Source organism: Marmota marmota, unplaced genomic scaffold (genome assembly GCF_001458135.2).
Source record: "Marmota marmota marmota unplaced genomic scaffold, marMar, whole genome shotgun sequence".
In the NCBI taxonomy this organism is placed as follows: domain Eukaryota; kingdom Metazoa; phylum Chordata; class Mammalia; order Rodentia; family Sciuridae; genus Marmota; species Marmota marmota.
The window spans coordinates 1269445-1291534 of record NW_025999926.1 but is presented as its reverse complement, the minus strand read 5'-3'; the positions used below and the strand labels follow the sequence as shown (position 1 = coordinate 1291534).

Here is a 22090-nt window from a genome sequence, read left to right as displayed (position 1 = left end):
CTATCTATCACCCACACATTGGAGGAGCCCTGGTCACCTGGGAAGCCATGTCACAAAGGGAGGCGGTGGAGTGGAGTGGAGTGGGGTCGGGGCATACTGTCCCCACGCTCAAGCAAACTGCAGGAGGATGTGGCTTGGGTGCCTCAGGCAGCTTCTGTCTGGTCTCCACCCCAGACTACGGGTGGGGAGGCCTGTGGTGACAGAAGGGGACAGTGTTCCATGGTCACGGATGAGGCCCCCACGGCTGCTCTCTGGATTTCAACTCCCCCAGTGGCTACCTGGAGGCGTCTCTGTAGTTTAGATACAGAGGAAAGGCGTTCAATAGCACCTTCGCGGGCAACGCGTCCTGCGAGGGGCAAGTTTTCTCAAAAATCGTCACCGTCTCCAAAGCAACCCTGGCTTTAAGCTTGTGTTGGTCTCTGCTCCTGGGTGCTGCCGTCCACCCACACGGGGAGTGCCTGAGCCTGTTTTGCAATTACACTTCTGTGTACTTCTCTTTTTAGTAGGTTTCTTTTTAAAATTTTTGTCCCCCACCAAAAAAAAAAAAAAAAGTGAATTTGGTCACTTTGGCCAAAGGCTGTGATTTGGGTTGATTATGCAGAGGGCGGGTTGGGAAACCGTAAGTTGTGTGAGCAGAAATGACAGTGCATGATGGGAAGTCCAAAGAGGGAAGCACTTCCATTCTGAGCTGGGAGGATCTGTCTCCACCTGGCAAGGGTTCAGAGGGATTTAGCCCACATTTCTTGCAGCTTGAGAAGCTCACTGAAGTCTTCTCATCTTTGTCTTGTCCCCAGGTGTTTCCCTGCCTGTGCCCTGTCACTTCCTGAGGAGACAGCGCAGGCATGGCCAACAGCCCAACAGAGAGCGCCAACCACCTGCCCTTCTTTTTTGGCAACATCACTCGGGAGGAGGCCGAAGATTACCTGGTCCAGGGGGGCATGACAGATGGGCTCTACCTGCTGCGTCAGAGTCGCAATTACCTGGGTGGCTTTGCCCTGTCGGTGGCTCACGGCAGGAAGGCACACCACTATACCATCGAGAGGGAGATCAATGGCACCTATGCCATCTCAGGTGGCAGGACCCACAGCAGCCCTGCTGACCTCTGCCAGTACCACTCCCAGGAATCCGATGGCCTCATCTGCCTTCTCAAAAAACCCTTCAACCGACCCCCTGGAGTGCAGCCCAAGACAGGGCCCTTCGAGGACCTGAAGGAAAACCTCATCAGAGAATATGTAAAGCAGACATGGAACCTTCAGGTGGGTCTCAGTTGGACCTGCACCCTGTGTTCATGGGAACCTGGGACCCCACACAGATGTCCCCATGACATACAAACCTAGTGTGCCCAAATGAGCACCCAACTCCTTAACCATTAATTTTAGCAAAAAAGCGACTGACTCTAGGAAGATTACCATTCCTCCTTTATACCCACCGCTGAGGCAGGGAAACTTCATGCCAGGGATGTGGCTTTCTGCACTACAGGAGATGTTGCCACCAACTTCATGGTGGGACTTTCCAAAGAGACATTGGTATTTACCTAACAGGGTCATGCCATGCATAACGATTGGCCCTTGAATTTACAGCTTCTTAATATCTCTTGCTCAGTGTTCTGTCTCACACACATAGGTGCACCACCGTTTCTTTGGCTGCCTGGCATTGCCCACTGGGCACGATAATTTATTTGACAAGTATCCACTGATGAACCCTTTTATCAATTATAAATACTGCTGCCAATGATATCACTCTATGCTAATACTAAGCTGGATTGCAATATCTCTGGTATAAAGCCTAAGAGTCAAGGTTTGCCACGGCAGAGGATGCTTGTGTTTAATTTGGACACGTGAACAAAAGTTTGCTTCTGGAAAGTTGGCAAAGGTGTCCACATTCTTACCTACCCTCCCTGCTCTTGTCAGCTACACATTTGGGGTGGTTTTATTTTTATTTTTACTTCTTGGGTTTTTCTTGATTAATGCAAATTCAAACACTGGCTTCTTCGTTAGTAACTCTTGAAAAGATTGGTTTCTTTCCCACCAAGAAAGACAAAGTAGTTGATTCACTAAGCGCTCGGCCCAGTTTTCCATCTTTGATCTCCATCTCGCTTTGCCCACAGGGGTAAGAGTTTTAAACCTGTGCTTTCTGTGATGACGCTTCCTGCAGGCACAGGGTCAGTGAGGTGCTCAGTGTAACTAGGTAAAGGGGACAGGACACCTCAGGTGCCTTCCTTGTTCACCTCTTAGGGCTTCTTGACCTAAGACCTTCTTGGAATAGCCAGGTTCTATCATAGAACCAACTGTCTACCTACTGGATGATTTGGTTTTTCTGGGCCTCAGTGTTTATACCAGGTGGTATTCAACGTTTTGTCTGGTTTCGAAAAAGCCAAACTCTTTCTTCCAAAACATCTTTCTTATTTATACACTTGAAGGTATTTAAGTCACCATCAAGATCCTACAGTTTGGTTTTTTTCTGAATGAATGAATGAATGGATGGATGAAATCTGATCCTCCTTGGTCACATTAGAGCTCACCAAACATCAGACAGGGGCTTTTGTGATTTTTTTTTCCATTTCTGCCTGGTCCTGCTCATTCTCTCCCCCTGGTCACATAGGGCCAGGCTCTGGAACAGGCCATCATCAGTCAGAAGCCCCAGCTGGAGAAGCTGATCGCCACCACAGCCCATGAAAAAATGCCCTGGTTCCATGGGAACATCTCTCGGGATGAATCTGAACAGATTGTCCTGATAGGATCAAAGACCAATGGAAAATTCTTGTAAGTATTATGTCTTTTCCCCCCACCTTCTACCTCTGGGCTTGCTTGGACAATTAAGGGGAACTCGGCTTCCCCGTGAGTAGACTCCATGTGACCCCAGGAAGGGGTCACATGTTTTCATCTGATGATGCACGTGCTGTCCTGTCCTAAGGACACTACATATTTAAACGATCAACCATGATCCAGTGGGTTTTGCCTAGTGTGTCCCTGAAGTGCACACTCTTCTTGGGTGTAGAGGGACTCCATGTTTAAAGAAAATGGCATTCAGCCACGTACAGTTGAATAATCCTTTTCCAAAATGCTTGGGACCAGAACTGCCTTGGATTTCTGATATTTTTTTTCTAATTTGGGAAATACACATTGTGTAAGGCTGTATAAGAGAATCTCATATGGTATTTCCGGTGCACCCGTTTTGACCCATTACATAAGACCAGGTGTGAAATTTTCCACTTCTGGTAACATGTTCAAGCTCCCGAGTTTCAGATTTTTGGAACATTTCAGATTTTCAGCTCAGAGAGGATCAACCTGAATTCCACTTCTCATGGCAAATATGGGGAGCACAGACAGTGTCTGCCAACCTCAGACTGGACTTCTGTTTTTTTCTTGGAACTAAGTGCTAGCAGGGTAGATTTTTTTTCTTTTTTGTTTTCAAAAAGATTCCTGGGAGTCGTTTATATAAACAGTGACTATAGCTATTTAATCAGAATGGGTTTGTGGACTTCAGCTTCATAATCTCAAACACCAGAAGGTATGAATCCTGGGTTCTGTTGCTCGTTGTCTTTATTGGGTCAGTGTAAACCTGAATTTGAGAAGGTCCTGGGAGGAGTGGGCCAGCTGGGTGGAGTCATGGTCCAGAAAAGGTTGAGAGCTGTTTTGGGGTGAAAGCACCTGTCTCCCAAGGTGCTCTGGCAAGATGAAAGGGCAGATGGTTGCTGGCAGAGAGAAGGCTCATGTGCATTTGTCACAACTCAGTGTTCCCAACAGAGATGCTTCCAGGGGACCACAGAGGACCCCATTCTTGCCTCAGAAACTGAACCGGAAACAGTGAGGTAATCTAGTGGTCAGGCACATTGATGAATACCGGGCAGACTCTGTCAACTTTTTCTAGAAACAGAAGTGTATTCCCTGAGTATCCACCTATTTAAAGAATTTTTCTCATAGTTCTGATTTTTTAAAATGATTTTAAACACAAACTTAAAAAAATAAAAAAGTAGCCCGGGTTGAGATGCGTGATGTCAGATTGTGACTTTCAGGGTGATGCAGCCCCAGCCGCTGGCACTGATGATATACAGAAGAAACGGTGTTTGCCCTCCATGCAGACACCTAGAAGCTCATTTTCTCCAGGTTTGGACTTCTTCCATTTCCTCAGCAATAATTTCCAACACACATGTCACAGGACTGCACTCTTCATGTATTGAGTGCCCGAGGGACAAGACCCAGAGACAAGGCCTTCTGGCTCTTTGCTAAAAGGACCTGTTCTTAGACTCTTTGGGAAATAACCATGGAGCAGATTTTTATTTCTCAAAGTTACCTGTTGCTGAAAAAAGTGTTTGCACCCTTCTTGGGCCCAAGTCCTGTTCTCACCTTCTTTCTTCAAGGCCATGTATGAACTTCATGCAGACGACAGGGGACCCACTGTGCACCTTTGTCTGTCTGCTGCACAGACTGACATCCCATACACCCTCATGTTCCTGGGGTTCACGATTAATACAGGAGAGTCTCAAAACTACTGTGCATCTGTATCAGCTGGTGTTAGAGCTCATGCAGTGCAGGGGCCCAGGGGTGAGGGACCTGGTGTCCATTCACACTTTCAAAGTCCCCCCAGTCCACTCTATGGCTGGGTTCTTTTTTGAGAGGGGGTGGGTACCGGAGATTGAAACAGAGGCTCTTAACCATTGAACCATATCCCCAGCCCTTTTTCACATTTTGTTTTAAGACAGAAACTTGCTGAGTTGTTTAGGGCCTTGCTAAATTGCTGAGGCCGGCTTTGAACTCGCTATCCTCCTACCCTCCTGCCTCAGCCTCCCGAGTCATTAGGATTACAGGTGTGTGCCACCGCAGCCAGCTATGGACTGGGTTCTTGCTCTGCCTTACACTGTAATCTCCAATCTCTTGGATGCTACCTTGCTTGTTGCCCACACCCCAGCCCCCACTCCTTCCTGGCGCTGCCAAACATGCTGGGTTGCCCACCATCAGCACCCTTCAGTTCAGGCCTTGTGTCAGGGAGGTTACTAGTGAGAGGCAGGAGCCCATGGTGGAGCTGGAGTGTCCCCACTTCACAACCAAGGTTCCAATGCCAATTGCAGGACCTCGGACTAAGGGATAACCTTCCTGGGGCTCAGCTTGTCTGGGTCTGAGGTCAGTGGTGATGTTGCCTACTGTTGCCTTGCAGATTCAATGAAAACACATGCCAAGCTCACAGCAGGGCGTGGACTCTGGGTCCGTACCCGTCTGCGTTTTTCTCTCTCCACTAACTTTTAGTGTTCCTTCTCCAACATTAGCACCAGGAAATTCTCTTCACTAGGAACCTTCATGGTTATTTGTCACAGATAAAATATAAAGAGGCATCCTAGAACCTTTACTACTTGAAGATCTTATTTATGACAATGAATCCTCCTGCAATACAATACCTAAGTGGGGTGCTTGGTGGAGACCAAGCACATTTCTGCGGGACAGTGGTATACAGTGCTTGCGTGTCTGAATGTGGGCTCGTGTACTTTTGTAGACTGTGAAGTTTCTAGCGTCCTGATTTTGGCCCAGATCCTCCTTGTGTCTGGCATGGAGCAGGGTCTACGTCAACAAATGTGATGATTCTCCCAAGTTCAGGTTGCCCCCTCGCTGGTCCGGATTCCTTCACCTAGACAAGTGTCCGCTGGTGTTTATTTCGTGGGAAGTAGAGCTAACAGACTCCAGTGACTCTTATGAGCCAGCAGCAGATCTTGAGGCTGCACATCTGCCATGAGTACTTCTGTCTTCAGTCTATGACAGGCATCTGTCCTACCTACCCCTGTGAGGATGCACCACAGTTGCAGGAGATCCCAAGCCTGGTTTTGAGTGATTCAGATCTGACCTGTCCTAAGATGTTCCTTCCTTCCAACAAATAGCCATGGCACAGGGTTTTTGAAGTCACAACCTGGATTCCAGTCACGGCTGGGCATCCCACTTAGAAAAGGGGGATGTCACCAAGCTGTTGGTTTCTTTCTCCTAGTCCTTCACAAGCCTTTATTTACATTTTCCCAAAGAAGGTGGCTTGTGTCTCCTCTCCTGTTATTTTATCTGCTCATCTACCCATGAACCAACATTACTGGAGTCTGTAGTTCTGTAAAGCACCAAATACTGGGTGCCCTGAGGGGTTCTGCCGTGGGAGAACTCAGCCCTGCAAGTATCTGCTTTTGTGGAGCCAGCTTCTTTAGTGAGAGACACTGAACAGTTAGAAGTGCTCGCTACGGTCATCACTCCACATCCATGGGGGGATTTCTTCCAGGATCCCTTTCAGATACCAAAATCCACCAGTGCATGAGTCTCTTGTATAAAATGGTGCACTATCTGCACATAACCTGTGCCCATCTTCCCAGATACTCTAAATCCTCTTTACATAGCTTGTAACACCTAATGTAATGTGAATCTTGTGGAAAGAGTTGTCATTCTATGTTATTTAGGAAATAATGACAAGAACAAAGTCTGTGCATGCTCAGTACAGACTGATTTTTTTGTGTGTGTTTTAAATAATTCAGTTTCCCAGTTGGTTGAACGAGTATTGGATGTGGAACCTGTGAATATGGAGAGCTGACAGTCTGTTGGGGGCACATAGCTAGGGTCCTGTTTTATGCCAGGTGGTGAGGGAGGGCCTCACTGTGAAGGAGAGACCTGTGGCCATAAGGATGCATCCCACCTGAGCTCTTGTGAGTGCCTCGAGGCAGGGGTGTGCTTGAGGGCTGGGCCCCCATGGGAGGCCAGCGTAGGTGGTGCAGAGGGAGGAGGGTAGGGGTGGAGGAGGAGGGATAACCTGGAAGGGCTCAGGCATTGGTAGGCTCTGCTCCGGGTGAGTTGGTGGGGCCACCTTTGGGATAGTTAGGACTAGATGCACCAGGTGTACAGGGTGGTCTTTCTGCCTCTCATATCCCTAACAGGCTCTGGAGAGAAAGGGGGCCCACCCTTCAGAGCCAGGCCGTGCACATTCATGCATGCTGGAACAGTGGGGCAGAGTTTATTTTTTACTGTGACCTTGGGGTCTTTGCCTTCTCATGCCTGAGCACAGGAGCTGTGTTTAATGCTTGTGGGAAGGCAGGGTGGCATGTGCCGAGCTCTGCTGCAGAGTCCCCAGGGCACAGTGCAGAATGTCCCTGGTGCCCCATGTTCTGTGTCTGGGCTTCCAGCTCCCTGGTGATAGGACAAGCTTCACATTCCCTTTGAGTCCCTGTCCCTTCGTGTGGTGCTCAGGATGATGGCTCTGTATAAGGTACGCAGGGCCCACACCCTTCTCCATGTGAGTTTGTGGTTAGGGGTCACATCTCATTTCTGTCCTTGTTCTCCCGGCAATGTGGCAACAAGACAGAAGGCAGCATTTGAGGGCAAGGACTGTCCTTGAGTGTACTTGGAGACAGGGCCCTGTAGAGAATTTGGGGTTTCTGAAATTTGCTTTTGTTAAGATCTAGTGATTCCCTCCACGTAGCAATCCATCCCTCAAGGAAGCAAAGGTGATCCAGCAGCTGTTGATGACTAGACATCACCCATGAGGTGCTGCTTTGCAGTGCAGACGGGTAACTAAATACAGCCAGCTTTCCATTTACGTGGGTTCCACATTCGTGGATCTAATTTTTTTTTAACTTGTGATTAACATGCATTTGATTTTTATTAGATGTTTCTGAAATTAAGTATTGATATAATTAGTACACATTGGTGGTTTTGAAGTGTCTTGTATAATAACACATAATCATTTTAAATTTTTTGTTTTAAGGCACAGATAGAGGTTTATTAGGAAGGTAGATGCACATTCAAAGGAGAATGTAGGCTGTCTCGAAAGTGAGAAGCCTGCCTTGGATCATGGGGGTCCAATATTTATAGAAGGGCTACATCAGGGGCTGGATGGGAGGTGGATCCAGGGTAGGGCTGCACAATTTCATACCAGTTTTCCTGGGCGCTTGTGTATTTCCCTCAGTTTTCAAGATCACAGGCCAAGAGCATGGGCCAAAGTTTGCAAGTGTGTTTTCTGCATCTTGGTGACTTAACTCTGCATTTCAATGACTTGAGAGTGTTTCCCTTAAAATTCCATCATTTTCTCTCCTTATTCTAAATCCCTCTCTCATTTCCTCCCCTGAGACTCTGATCCCTTAATCTTACCAGTTAGTGAGGGGTGAAGATCCATCTTCTAGCTTCAGGCTAGCAAGGGGTGATGACCCTGCCTAGCCAGGGATCAGAAGTCCCATCCTGACTGTTCTAAAGGAGATGGACACTGGTCTCAGTTGCAGGGGTGGGTTGATAGTCTTGTGTTGCCATCTCTTAACATGGAATTGTTGTAATCTGGAAGATACAAGTTTTATTGGATTAAAAAGACCTGGACTGAGCAAGAGGAGCAGAAGTATAGTGACCAGAGGTCCTAGCAGTGAAAACAGCCAAGTGAGGTTAGGTAAATAAGTGCTGACAATTTTATCCGAAATATTTTTAAATTGGTACCTGTACTGAGCATACAAAGACTTTTTTTCTTTTTTTGTCATTCTTTCCTAAATAATATAGACTGACAATTTTTACATAGCTTTTACGTTGGGTGTTGTAAGTAGAGATGATTAAAGTATACAGCAGGATGTGTGTAGGTTCTGTTCCCTTTAACATAACTTGAGCAGCTGCTGATTTGGGAATCCTTACGGGGTCCAGGAATTAATCTCCCCTGGGTGCCAGGTGACTGCAGCCACACTGTGGTCTCACCAGTGTTTAATGGAAGTCTGGAGAAGGCTCTGAACCCGAACTAAGGAAATGACCTGGACACTGTGGTGCCCAACTGTGATCCCAGCAGCTCAAGAGGCTGACGCAGGAGGATCGCAAGTTTAAAACCAGCCTTGGCGATTTAGGAAGACCCTGTCTCAAAATAAAATACACAGAGGGCTTAATGGTTAAGTGCCTCTGGGTTCAATCCCCAGTACCCCCCTCCTCCCCTCCCCAAAAAAAAAAAAAGAGGAAATGAGCCAAACCTCAAAGAACAAATACACAGAGAACAAAAACTGCCAAGTAAGTTCTTTTGTCCTGATGTTTCTGATGCCTGTCCACCCATCTCCCTGACTGACTTCCCTGTTCAGGGTTGAGGTGCCCACACAGGTTTCCCACACAGGTCCATTCCTAGCCCTGGGTGACCCCAGCTAAGTCTCCCCAAACCAACCCTCCTTCCCTCAGACCTCCCTCTGATGAACCTCAGGGCTCCCTAATCTAGAAACAGAATCTAACTTTTGTGATTCCTGAAGGAAAGTGAGGAACGAGAGATGGGTAAGTGAGATGAAAGACAGAGACCAGGCCGAGATACACAGGACAGTTTATTTGTCAGAGGTGACAAAGGCCAGCTCTCTATAGCAGAGAGAGGCAACACGGGCTTGGGTTCTGGGACTTTTATGGGGCAGGTCCTAATGCAAGCTGTTAAGGGTGGGGTTGGTATGAGGGAGTGGTGAGCCTTTCTCAGAAACACCCTCGGGCAGGAAAGCAAAATTTTTCTTAAAACGGAGGCTGTCACTGAAGATGGCCATCCAGATGCTAAGCAAGGACCTTACAGTGTGAATATGCTGGGCATGTGTAGAAGCTTACCAAACAGACATAGGGAGCTAAGTCCCAACGACTCCCTGTGGGGTACTGCTGAGTGACCTGCTAGAAGTTCCATTTAGAGAATCACCCGAGTAGTCACAGGTGAAGCTGTGAGAGTTCATTCTAGAAGTTTTGGGTTACTTTATGGTTCAACATAGCAAGACCCCTGTTTGGGGGAAACTTTTGTCCTTGCAGCCCTCTTTAGAGGTGACACTGAATCACCTTCTCTCAGGTGGGACACAGAAAGATACAGAGCCCATCCCTCATGGCCTCAGTCCTTCCCCGCCCTCTTGCCGTATCTACTAGCTACCAAGAGGCTGTTTTTATCAATGCTTCTTACCATATCTTATCTCAGGAGGTTAAGGGTGGAGCGGTCTTAAGGGACAGCGAAGAGGCCCTTGGATGCCCACTGGCCCCATTTCCCTGATATTGCACGCTGTGAACTCCAAGCGTGCCCCTGTCACTTTGTCTCTGCCTGTGACTTCCCCCTAAGCCACCTATGACATTGTCCTGTGCAGGCCTGTGACTGACCTGTGCGGGGTACTCAGTGTCTGTCCACCACCTGAATTAGTGAAGTTTTGTGGATCTGTCCCATGTCCCCAGCTCATGTTTGCTCCTTGTGATCTGAAATACTGTGGCACTTCCGTTGTTCCACATGGGGACAGGTCCCTGTGAGTCTGTGTGGGGAAGGAATGAAACACGATTCTTGGCTCTCTCTGATCTCCTCCAGCTTGCTATTTTCAGAAGTTAGTCACAGCTCAGGTGTGGCTACAAAGTGAATTTGAGAGAAAAAGGAAACAAAAAGTTTATTTCCCTAAAATTATGGATCCCTCCCCCCAGGGAAGAATCCAGGATTGGTGGAGTCCAGAGCCTGCAAAATTTGGAGACCCTCTTTAAAAAAATACAAAATTAAGTGCAAAGTAACCATAATCAATTACTGTCTTTTTTAAAGCTAGTAAATACTTTTAGCAAACAAATTTAGAAAAATAACATGATTTTTCAATGAGCTGCCTGATACATCTCTAAAATCCCCTTTTTTTTCTACAAGGTTTGTATCACATTGTATTTTGACTGCCTCCCCATTCACAAAAACTGAGTAATATTGCTCTCTCTATCTAGAAATAGATATCAGTCCTTTCTGTAAGTTCACAACTCATTATTAGTCACGATTTGTATATTTTTAGGGTCCTTGTTAACTCTGAGAACGGAAGTTGGCCAAAGAGTAATCTTTCTGGGATAGAACTAAAATCTCTTAGGAGGCCCCTCAGCTGGCCTGAGTATGGGTGGGGGAAGGTGTCATGGTTTAGATCCCCTTCCTCTCTCCCTCTCTGTTCCTGACCCCACCATGATCTGAGAGCTCTCCTCCACTGGGGCCTCTGGCCATGATGCTCTGCCTAATCTCAGACCCAAAGAAATGGACTTGGCAGAGATGGAAACCTAGAGCCAAAATCAACTTTTCGTGCTCTGAGTTGCTCCTGTTAGGTATTTCAGTCACAGAGATGCAAAGCTGACTAACACAGACAGGGACACTCTGAGCACACACAGAGCCAGAGACACTGGAGCACAGGGTCTGAGATGGCCACCGCACCTGCCCAGGTCAGGATGGAGCCCTGTTCATGAAATAGCTGAGCAATAGGGCCAAGGGAGGGAAGGGTGGGAAACTAAGAGGGAAGAAGTCCACTGTTTCATTGCAGTGACCAAAAGGCCTGACAAGAACAATTTTAGAGGAGGAAAGGTTAATCTGAGGCTCAGGGCTTCAGAGGTCTCCGTCCATGGATGGCCAACTTCATGGCTGTGGATCCAAGGTGAGGCAGAACATCATGGTGGGGGAGTGTGGTGGAAGAAAGCAGGTCAGGATATGGTTGTCAAGAAGCAAAGAGAGAGAAGAGATGAGACTGCAGACCAGAGACAAAATGTCAACTTCAGAGACATGCCCCACTGAGCCACCTCCTCCAGCACACCCTACATACCTACAGTTCCCACCCAGCTGATCCATTCCAGCAGATTAAGGCACTGATTAGGTTAAGGCTGTCATAACCTGGTCAGTTCACCTCTGAAATATCTTGCGTGGTCACACCCATGAGCTTTGGTGGACACCTCACATCGACACCAAGGTGCTAGGCAATTCTGAAAACCAGGGATTTGAGAGGTTCCCACGTGGGGCAGTTCTCAAGGAAGATGTGGCCTGTGGGCTTAGCTTGTCGGTCAGGAAAGCATTCAAGGCCCCTGTGCTCTGGCCTTGGTTGTTGCATGTGATGGGGTGGGACACCTTGTAAGTGCTCCTCTCCCATGACAGATCTTGGGTGTACTAGTTAAAATCACTCCAAGAAGCCCTTGCTCTTTGTGTGTAGGGGGGAAAACGTTGTTCAGAAGGCCCTCTGAGCAGAGAACCAGGAGGAGTGCCGTTGGCCCTTCAGAGGCCATGATGGACTCCCCCCTTTCCAGTTCCCTTGGACAGTCAAAGCGCCTGTGTGGCCTTTTCTTATGTGTTCTGTATATGAAATCCACATGCCCTCCTGACCTTCCACCCCAACCCCTTTCACGAAGGAATGAACACTTAGCCCCTGAGTCATCCTTTTTAGATCAGTCATTTTCCAGGGAGAGTATGATGCACTCGGCTTTTCCCCTTCTCTTTCCTCCCTTCCACACCAAACCCTTAGACTCCTCCTGTATACACGCACACACACACACTCACTAACTCATTCATGCCTCTCAGGTTTGGGGCTCCGTGGGAGGCCCTGCAGGATATGATCAACAGGAATAGATGGTCCAGAGGGCTGAACAAATCTTCGTACATTGCCAGAGACTAGAATATTCAGTGATTTGGGGCTGCCTAAGGAAAGGGCTGTGTCCACACATAATCTGGGGTGTGCAAATTCAGAGCCTCGCAGTTCTTATTCAGGAGCAGGCCTGGGAAGACCTGGCTTGGGGGACACCAGAAGTGACATCATCACCCTGAATATCAGAACTTCAGAATTTAACACCTGTCACTGATCCCTGCATCCTCCCTGCCCCAACCACGTGGCCCGGAAGACAGGTAGATACCGTGTTTCAGAAATAGCATCACCGATGCTCTTCGGTGAAATTGCCACCTGATATAAGGAAGCCATAAAAAGATTATTCTCTCTGCAGCCAGTTCCTCAGCTTGTGAGAATACACACTTTTGTATTATTCCCTATGCCCAAGGAACAAATCTAAATTAGGGTTAAGGATAAAGATGGATGCTGTACCTTAAGTTGGGCTTCACAGAACATATACAAGGGCCAGAGGAGATGATATACTGAGCAGCAGCTTTCACATCTGTGTGTGTGTGTGTGTGTGTGTGTGTACACTAGGAGTCGTGACTGCTGGGTCCCCACCCCCTGCATTGTTAATTCACTAAGGTTAGGTTAAGATTTAGTTAAGATTAATGGTTTACATTTCTAGCAAGTTTGCCCATGTTGCTGATTCTGCTGGTCTGGGGACCCCGTTTAAGCCTATTTGAGATGTGTGACAGCGGTAAAGGCTGAATTAAGCACAAATGACCACAGTGAGTGTGTGAGGTTTCCATAATTCACTGGAAGGTCTGTGCCCATATTTATAGGTGAGAATATTCCTGTGTCACACCCCAAATGCTGCCATATTTGACTGATGAAACAAAGTTGACCTTAAAACTGTTTGTACTTGTAGAAACTTGAGTGAGACAGTGTAAAACACAGGTTATGAGTCAGGCAGGCCTGACACCTAGGAGCCTGATACCTTGAATCAACAGTTCAGAAGTTTTGATTCACATGGCGTTCTGTGTCCTTTATTGGAATCTTGTGTTGTCCTATCCTGTCCCTCCTGGGATCTGAGTCATTCTTTTGTCCTGTGTATCCACACTGTATACACTACCCACCTGTTATTCACTTAGCAACCATCTCAATTATCAGATCAACTGTTGTGATATAGCAATGCTTGTATTCAGTTAATCCTTATTTTATTCAATAATGGCCCAAGAGTAAGAGTAGTGAAGCTGGCAATGTGAATATGCCAAAGATAACCTGTAAAGTGCTAAGTATACATAGTGAAGTACTTAATGTGATGCTTGGTATACCCAGAGCTCAGTACCATCCACAAGGTCCGGTACCCATTGGGGGTCTTAGTCAACACTGCCTTCAGATAAGGGATGACTACTGTCAGGTTTTAACTTGAATCATTATGCAGATGAACAAATTAATACATATAAAGCTGAGCCAGTGGTTCTCATGCATCTGGCCTTTCTACGGCTGCAAATCTTTTCTCTCATCAGTTCTAAAGAACTCTTAGCTATTTTTTTTCCAAATAAATTGCCTTCTTTCATGCTTACCATTTTTTGCTTCATAGGCTCCTATTAAACATATGTTAGACCTTCTAAATTTATCCTTCATAATTCTTTCTTATTCTCCATCACTTTTCTCTATATGCTCCACTGGGTAATGTCACTGAATTTGTTTTCCAATTCACTAATTTTTGCTTGGTCTCTTTTTAATCTGCTGTTATACTCATTCATTGATTTTTTTTCCTTATCAATTATATTTTTTAAAATTTCTAGCAGTTGTAGTTTTTCAAATGTTTCTGGGAATTTTTGAGAGAATCACGCTGGTTAGTAATTTTTATTATCCCATCTTTTATTTCTCTAAACATTTCATACATAGTTTATATTCCATATCTGATTTTTTCAAATGCTGAAAGTAACAGGGTGGGGAGATTAATCTCGGTCTCTTCCTCTCTCTTTGTAATCTATGGCCCTTTTCTCATAACTTGTGTTCCCTTGTGTTTTGGATGATCATTTCTGCGCTCATAATTCGATTGCTATTCATCCGTGGGAGTCCTGGGTGTCCTATATTGGGATTGCTTTCCTCCAGAGTTGAAGAGGTTTTGCCCTGTTCATGTGGACTCTCACATCCAGTGCCTGCCTGGTTGCTGGATTAAGAGGTCACCCCCTGCCCACTACAACGCCAGTATTAGTGTTTGCCCTTAGACCAAACCCACTGTTTTGCTCTTATTTGATACGCACTTTTTCCCTTCTCACATTTCAACTCAATTTTTGTTCTGTTTTTTGAAAGTGAGGTATGCATTTTACAGAAACCTTCTCCTTGTTCATTATGGATGGGACTGTTTGACTGTTGTGAGCCTCCGATGCCATGATAAAAACTAAGTTCAATCAGTGCTCTCATCTGTGGCCGTGATTGATCAAAGTGGGCCATTTTATATGATGTGTGTGGCTTTGCAGTCATAGGTCAGCAGAAGAGCATCACAGCCTGTCTGAAGGTAAATTAATGTTCAAAGGCCCGTTGAGGGCGAGGCCGGCATCAGCTCAATGGTGCTGATCAAAGTTTCAATGACGCTGAAAGAGAGGAAGCATGAACTTACTCCACCCTCATAAACTCGAACAGAGAGGTGCTTGTGATAAAATGTTTTAAAAGGCAGAAGTGCTAAAAGCAACTTGGCATGGTCCCCGATGTGGATTGCATTCTGGACTGATCTTATTTTCAGTGTTGTATGGCCTGTGCATGCTGTGCCTCAACACTGCGATGGCACAAAGCCAAAGTTCCTAGAAGTTGCCTTTTTATTTTATTTATACTTGTTTATTGTGCCTTTTGGGGGATCAATAGCCTTGTCATCTCTTTTGAGTGGCATGATACTCTTCAGGATGTCATGGCTCTCACATTCCCTCCTCCCTCTCCCCCGAGCCCTGCTTTCTGGAGAAGTCACTTTCAGGTCAATGCCTCTGAGTGAGAACTGCCCACCCTCTGCCTCTCAGCCACAGTGAATGTCCCTCCTGCCTACACAGCCAATGCCAGGTGCCCTTCTTCCCCTCTGGAATGATGTCTTGCCCAGTGACACTCTACTCTGCCGTGAGAGGGACGAAAATGTCAAGGGAGAACAGGAACATTTGTGGGCGGGGATGTGCCTGGCTGCTCAGTTCTGTCATTATCCTAGCAGCCTCAGAGAGGCTGCCTGGAGCAAGCGTCCCCCCACTTCCCAGGTCCTCAGCTGGCCCTCAGTGCCCAGCGTCACTAGCATGCATTTCTTTCACCCAGGAGGGCACAAGAGGGTGAAGAAGAGGGTCAGCACTTCCAGGCTGTGCCCAGCCTGGGAACAATAGTCTCCTGTCTCGCCTCTGCATGGCACAGGTACAAGGCCTCCCAGCCCAGGTCTGAGCCTGTCCCCCCTAGGAGGGGAGCCATACCACAGGAGGACAAGGACTGGCCTAGGGTCTGTAAGCACAACTTCTCAGCATAACCTTGAGATCAAGCCCTGAAACCCCCAAGCTTTCTAAAGGCAAACTACGGACCTGTTAGCTTCTTCTAAGGGAATCTTTGGGAAAAAATTTCCAAATAAACAGTCCAAGGTTTTGGTGAACAGCCCGAGGCCTGTTGAACCTGATAGGAACACAAGGACTGTGTTGGCTCTTTCAATAATCCTGGTGCTGCCCACACCACCTGCCAAGGGGGTTTGCTCAGGAACAGGAGGTGGCCCAGAAGAGGAGCCAGGAGGCAGGTTCCAAAGCCATTTGTCTCATATTTTAAATTCAGTGTAGTCCAGCCCAGGACCTGCCTGCAGCCAGCAGCCGGCTCCCGGTTGCTGGCCCATTAATGTCGCCGAAGCCTTCTGGTCTCCACCAGCTCCAGATGCTGGGCTTGTGGGTTCCCTTCTCGGTGCTCACTTCCTGCCAGCTGCCCGGGACACTGCTCGGGCTGTGTGTCCTCAGCAGCTGCCACACCTGCCAGCTACCTGTCTCGGGGAACAGGCAAGGGCTGCCAGGTAGAGAGTAGGAATCTGCAGGACCCGTTCCCTTGGGGAGCTTGAGAAAGTGGGGGTCTTGCAGAAAACCCGTGTTCAAAAGCAAGAGGGGTCTCTGTTTCCGCTTTGATCCAGGGCTCTTTTTATGCTGGTTTTATAGTGAGACACAAAACACCTGAGAGTGTCAGACTCTACAGAGGGGCAGCTTAGTGAGTAGGTATCAAGTCAACACCACCCAGGTCAAGAAATGAAATCCAGCCCGAGTTCCAGAAGATCGACCCTCTCCCTCCACACAATCCTCTTGGGAGGGACCACTTACTGGAGATTTTGGTTGTTTTTGGTTTTGTTTTTATTTTTACTGCCCAGGCGTCCATTTCTGTATAAATCAGTTTGCTTTGGGGGCACTTCATGTTCTTGGAGTAAGTTTTCTGTCTGTGAGACGTACAGATGCTTCATATAGCTGCCACTTGTCATTTTATTGCTTTAGTATATTGTATGAATAGATTGCTTATACAATTTGTTCACTTTATGGTTAATGAAAATCCAGATTGCATACAGGTGTCGATGAGCCCAGACAAAGCTGTTATCAACATTCTGGCCCAACTTTTTTTTTTTTTTGCCGTACTGGGGACTGAACCCAGGGGCGCTTTATCACGAAGCCACATCTCCAGCCCTTTTGACTTTTTTATTTTGAGAATTGCTGAGGCTGACTTGAACTTGTGATTCTCCTGCCTCAGCCTCCCAAATTACTAGGATTCCAGGCGTGGGCCACCGAGCCTGATCCAGAACACTTTCTCAGGTGCACCATACACAAGTTTTTTTTTAATACCTGGAGATAGAATTGTTGATCCTTGAAGGTGTGAATTGCGGGACAGCCCAAAGAGTTTTCCAAAGTGGTTGACCTAGTGCGTGCTCCACCAGCAGAATGTGAGGGCTCCTGCTGCCCCCCCATTTTTTAACAATATCAGAAGTTATCGGTCTTTGGGGGTTTTGCCGGGAGGAACAGTCTCGTGGTATTTCTGTGGTGGCCTTAATTTACATCTGCCAGATTTCTTATGAGGTTGATTGCATGCTCACTCTGGGCAGTCTGTGATCTCCTGTGTCTAATTTTGGGGTTTGTTGTTTAAAGAAGCAGGGTCTCAGTGTGTTGCACAGGCTGGCCTTTGAACTCCTGGGCTCAAGCCATCTTCCTGCCTCAGCCTCCTGAGCCGCTGGGATTGCAGGCGGGCTCCACCACGCCCAGCTAAATCAAGAAGAATTTTGATGTGACCTCTGGTCATCCTTCTCCCAAGACCAACTTTTTTACGTATATGCATAATGCTTAATGATTTGGTATTTATATTATTTATACATCCACACAATTCTGTGAGCCACTAATGTTTATAAGATAAACAAAGCAAGCATAAATCACCCCACATTATAAACTAGCTTCCCTATAGAGAAGACTCAGTTTTCCTTCCATCTAAAACTGTGTTTCACTGTGTGCTTTTTTGGGGGGTGGGGGGAGGGTTCGTTTACCAGTAGCCCACTATGGCTTTAAGTGACCCATGACCATGAAACAGGAATTCACATCTTGAGATGCTGGTGTTTCTATTGGTTTGGGCTGTTTTCACAGAGGGGGAGGTTTCAGTAGAACCACAAACCAGAGCCAGGAAGGGTCTGGGTGTGTATCTTCCCCCTGGCCTGCTGCCCTGAGCAGTGGGGCATAGAGGAACACAACCGGCCACTGTGCCTGGCTAAGCCCCACTTGAGAAGAAATTCATTTTTAAAGTCCCAACCCCCAACGTCAGGGTTCGGTTTTCGAGTCCTGGGCTTGATTTTGGAGATGAGAGTATGTGGTGGGAGAAAGGGAAGTGTGGCCACGTCCCGTTCCAGAGCTTATCTCACTCTCATGGTGACCGTGGCCGTGACCTCTGGCAACCCAGAAGAGGCAGCCGAAATTCCCCGGTTCACAGACGTTCTCCCCGGCAGCTGGGCCACAGTTGAGCTCTTCCCTGAGCCTGTCCCCTTGGGCATGTTGCTTCAGGCTTTCTGACCTCTGCTTCCTCATTTGAGCAAATGCAGGGGCTGGAGAAGCTTCCTGGGACTTTGTGACTCACGCTTGATCAGACCTCATGATCTGGAGGGCCTGAACAGGGACAGTAGGGCTGCGTCTGGTGGTACCCGAGATGCTCAGAAGACTCTCATGGTGCATGAGAGGGTGTCCTCATCTGTTTGTCATCAGATCCCAAGTCTCAGGCCCCAGGTGGCACTGAAGGTTACCCATGATGACAATGACAATGGATTCTCAGGGACCATCAGCACCACAGATAGCAGCCCTGGTGCTGCCGGCCGCTCACTCCCCAGTGGATGGCACGTTCTTCACTGAAGGACTTCACCTGACTCAGCTATTTGACCATTTTGAATCCCAGCCCTGCCCCTGCATCAGGGAGAGGGGAAGGAGTAAAGAAGGCCCCGAGGATCGGAAGCTTTACATCCCTATATTTGTGCCCCAGAAAATTCCTGATTAGAGTGCCCACTCTGCACCCCTCCCCACCAGACCTCTCCCACCTGCACCCCTGGCAAGGCTGTGGGTCTTGCCATCTATGGTTGATCCAAACCAAGACCCTGGTCCAGAAGGAGATGAGCCCCGCTCCACAGACCCTCAGAACCCTGCAAGGTCCCATGTGCTAGTCACCCTGAGCCATGTTTGCTGTCCTCTGAGCCTTAGGCTTACCCTCCAGGGCTGCTGGGGCCCTGCTAGACCTGAGCCGTGACCCTGAACCCACCAGCCTCATCTTGCAGAGCATTCTTGAGCTAGAAGTTGAAGCTTCCTGGGCCCTTGAGGTTTGGGACAGCCCACAGGCTGTGTCACCAGCTGAAAGTTCCCCGAGAGCATCTGCTGGCCAGGTCTCTGGCCCGAGCTCTGCTTCCTGGGCTCCTGTCTCAGGTCTGGCTGGAGTGGGGATGACCCAGTGTCTTCTCTTCCAGGATCAGGGCCCGAGACAATAATGGCTCCTACGCCCTGTGCCTGCTGCACGAAGGGAAGGTGCTTCACTATCGCATCGACAAGGACAAGACAGGGAAGCTCTCCATCCCTGATGGAAAGAAGTTCGACACACTCTGGCAGGTACACATCGTCCTCTCCCTCCTCATGGCTGGAGCACAGGGCCCTTGGGGCTCTAAGGAATAAGAGGGGACAGGCTGCTGTCCACCCACAGTGTGGCCCCCAGACCAGCAGACCCCCTGGAGCATGTTAGGAATGCACACAGGGGTCCCTGCCTACCTATCAGAGCCTGCTTCCTGATCTCCAGGGGACTTGCATGTTTGAGAAGCAAGGGCATAAGGACCATTGTGCCAGGTAAACAAAGGTCCAGAAGGTTCTGTCCCTTGCCCAGGGTCATTTAGCTCTCAGTGCCCATAGCAGATGTGCATTCAGGCCTGGGCTCTGAGTTGAACAGGAAGCCTGACTTTGGGGAATTGGAAAATGCTTCCTTCTAAGATATTCTAACTAGAACCCAGAATAGTCTTTCAGACAAATAGACACAAAATAAAGATGCAGATGGGCAGGGAGCCAGGCAAAGGGGCCGGGACTCAGATTGTTCTAGGAGCTGTGAGATGCAGGAGTAGATAGTGAATTCAGGTGCCATCGGCACTGCAGATAGAGTCTCTCTCTCTCTTGAGCAGCTAAGACACCCGGTGAAGTTAAGTCTGCATTCCTGGGCTCCAGGATGCCACTTGTCTAGGAATGTTGCAGCCCTGGTTTAGAAATGGTTTCTTCTTGGCCCTGTTCTACTCACGATGGGGAGTTACCTGCGCATTCAGGAACACCTGAAAGTGTTCGGCCCTGCTTTTCACACATCTGCAGGGAACCACACATTGCTCTCCACTTTAGATCACACCTACTTTCGCTGACAGGGAGGACCTGACAGTGATGGTCCTTTGTGCACCATGTTCACAGGGCATCTGCCATCCCTAGTGACAGACAGAGACAGACAGAGACAGCCAGCTGTCTCTGCCCACAGAAAAACCACCTTGAACTTTTGTGGGTGAGGGACATACTTGTGGCGAGTTCAAAAGTCCCCACCCAGGCCCAGCCAGGAACCCACACGTAGTCAATCAGTATCCAGGAAAGCACTCAACCCAAAACCCTGCCGTTTTTAAAAACTGAGACCACAGATCCTCATTTCCTTTAGAGTTACTTCCCCGGATGTGATTTCATTCTTAATGCTATAATCAGAAAAAAAGATACTCCTTTTTTGAGTAGTAGTTATTATAATTAGGCACACATGTCACTCATAACATGGACATTGGCTTTTGATAATGGGGCTCATCAGCCTGTGTCTCACTCTGAGCACAGGCTTTGCTTTATTTTAATGGTATTGATTTGAAAGAGTATTAATCTTACCTGTACCCGGAGCTCCAAGCACATGAGGGAGGTTAATACAGAATGTTGCCTTCTGATACATTCATTTCCCATCATGGTCTTTTGCCTCCTGCAAGAATCATTTAAAGGCACCTGGAGGGGCTGGGGCTCTAGGTCCGGGCTAAAGCACTTCCCTAGCGTGCATGAGGCCCAGTACCATCTCCAGGATTGCAAAAAGAAAAACACAACTAAATATAAATAAATAAAGGCATCAGGAGTCTTTTCTGCTAGTCTAATACTTAGATCCCAGGCCTGTCACTTATATATAGCCATTTATTCAACTTCTCAATGACAGTTTTACTTGTGTGGTTTTTCACTCACAGTTTCAAAGGTTGTGTCTCACTCTAGAGTTCTAGGAGCTGTGAGATGCAGCTCAACATTGATAATTGTTGGAATGTTCCTTTCTAAGACACTTTGCTATTTTCATTGGGTATATCTGAACGTTCTGCCCGCACTGAGTACTTCTCAGTGTATATTTTCTAGCCAGGTATATCTTCCATTTTTTATGACCCATGATTACTTTGGTTTTTCCTTGATAGCATTGGAAAGTACCTGTGTGCCCTACTCCAACCCCAAGACCCCAGGATTATTTGTCTGAGAGTCAGTAATTACGACCCTGTTCTATTTTCACATTATTTACTTTAGCTCAGGGGTCTGCAAACCTCTAGACCAAATCTGTTCCATGGCCTGTTTCTGTGCAGGCCCTGAAGTCAGAATTTTTTTTTTTTTTAATGTTTTTAAAGGATTGTTTTAGAAATAAAGAACTTGGTGATACTGGTGGTAAGGGGTCCCCCAAAGCCTAAAATATCACTATCTGGCCATTTACACAGAAGGTTTGAGGACATCCCTGGTTGGGTGCCCACCTCCCTAGACACCTGTAGAGATTTAAGTGTCTTCTGAGTTCTTGTAAGTCTGACAGGTGGTCAGTGTTTCTCTGTCCCTGTTTTTCCATTTCTTGCCCTGGTATTTACCACACTTTCTCCCTTTACTCTCTTTCAGCTGGTGGAACATTATTCTTACAAGCCAGATGGTTTGTTAAGAGTTCTTACAGTTCCATGTCAAAAAATTGGCGCACAGATGGGTGAGTTCCCCGGACCCAGGGATATCTGACTTTCAGATATTGGTCATAATCAACCATGTTTCAGATTTGGTTCATTCTAGGCTCCTATTGGATGAGGCCTGGTTCTTACTGAGTGATTAGATGTGCCGTCAGAGTACTCCAATTTTAAAAACCATGGATTTAAAAGACAGCCAGTCCCTTTAACTTAAAAAAAAAATTCATTCATTTTAGTTGCATAAGTGTAAAAGCTAGTGAAAGAGGATAAAAAGAAATGGGTGCAGAGGTCTGTAGTCTTCTCAAGAATCAGTGTGGTACAGACACATTGATTGGTGT

At 47.4% G+C, this 22090-nt stretch overlaps 1 protein-coding gene across 5 annotated transcripts in view; it reads left to right on the top strand.

Annotated features, from left to right (window-relative positions):
* Syk (spleen associated tyrosine kinase) overlaps window positions 1-22090 on the top strand; it is a 63505-nt gene that overhangs the window by 14326 nt on the left and 27089 nt on the right. For all 5 annotated transcript variants that reach the window (XM_048800288.1, XM_048800286.1, XM_015503945.2 and 2 more), the window contains 4 exons: window positions 795-1256; window positions 2602-2762; window positions 19263-19401; window positions 21697-21778. In XM_048800288.1, coding sequence (XP_048656245.1) covers window positions 843-1256; window positions 2602-2762; window positions 19263-19401; window positions 21697-21778 — 796 coding nt within the window. In that variant the 5' untranslated portion in view covers window positions 795-842. The remainder of the gene's footprint in view (window positions 1-794; window positions 1257-2601; window positions 2763-19262; window positions 19402-21696; window positions 21779-22090) is intronic.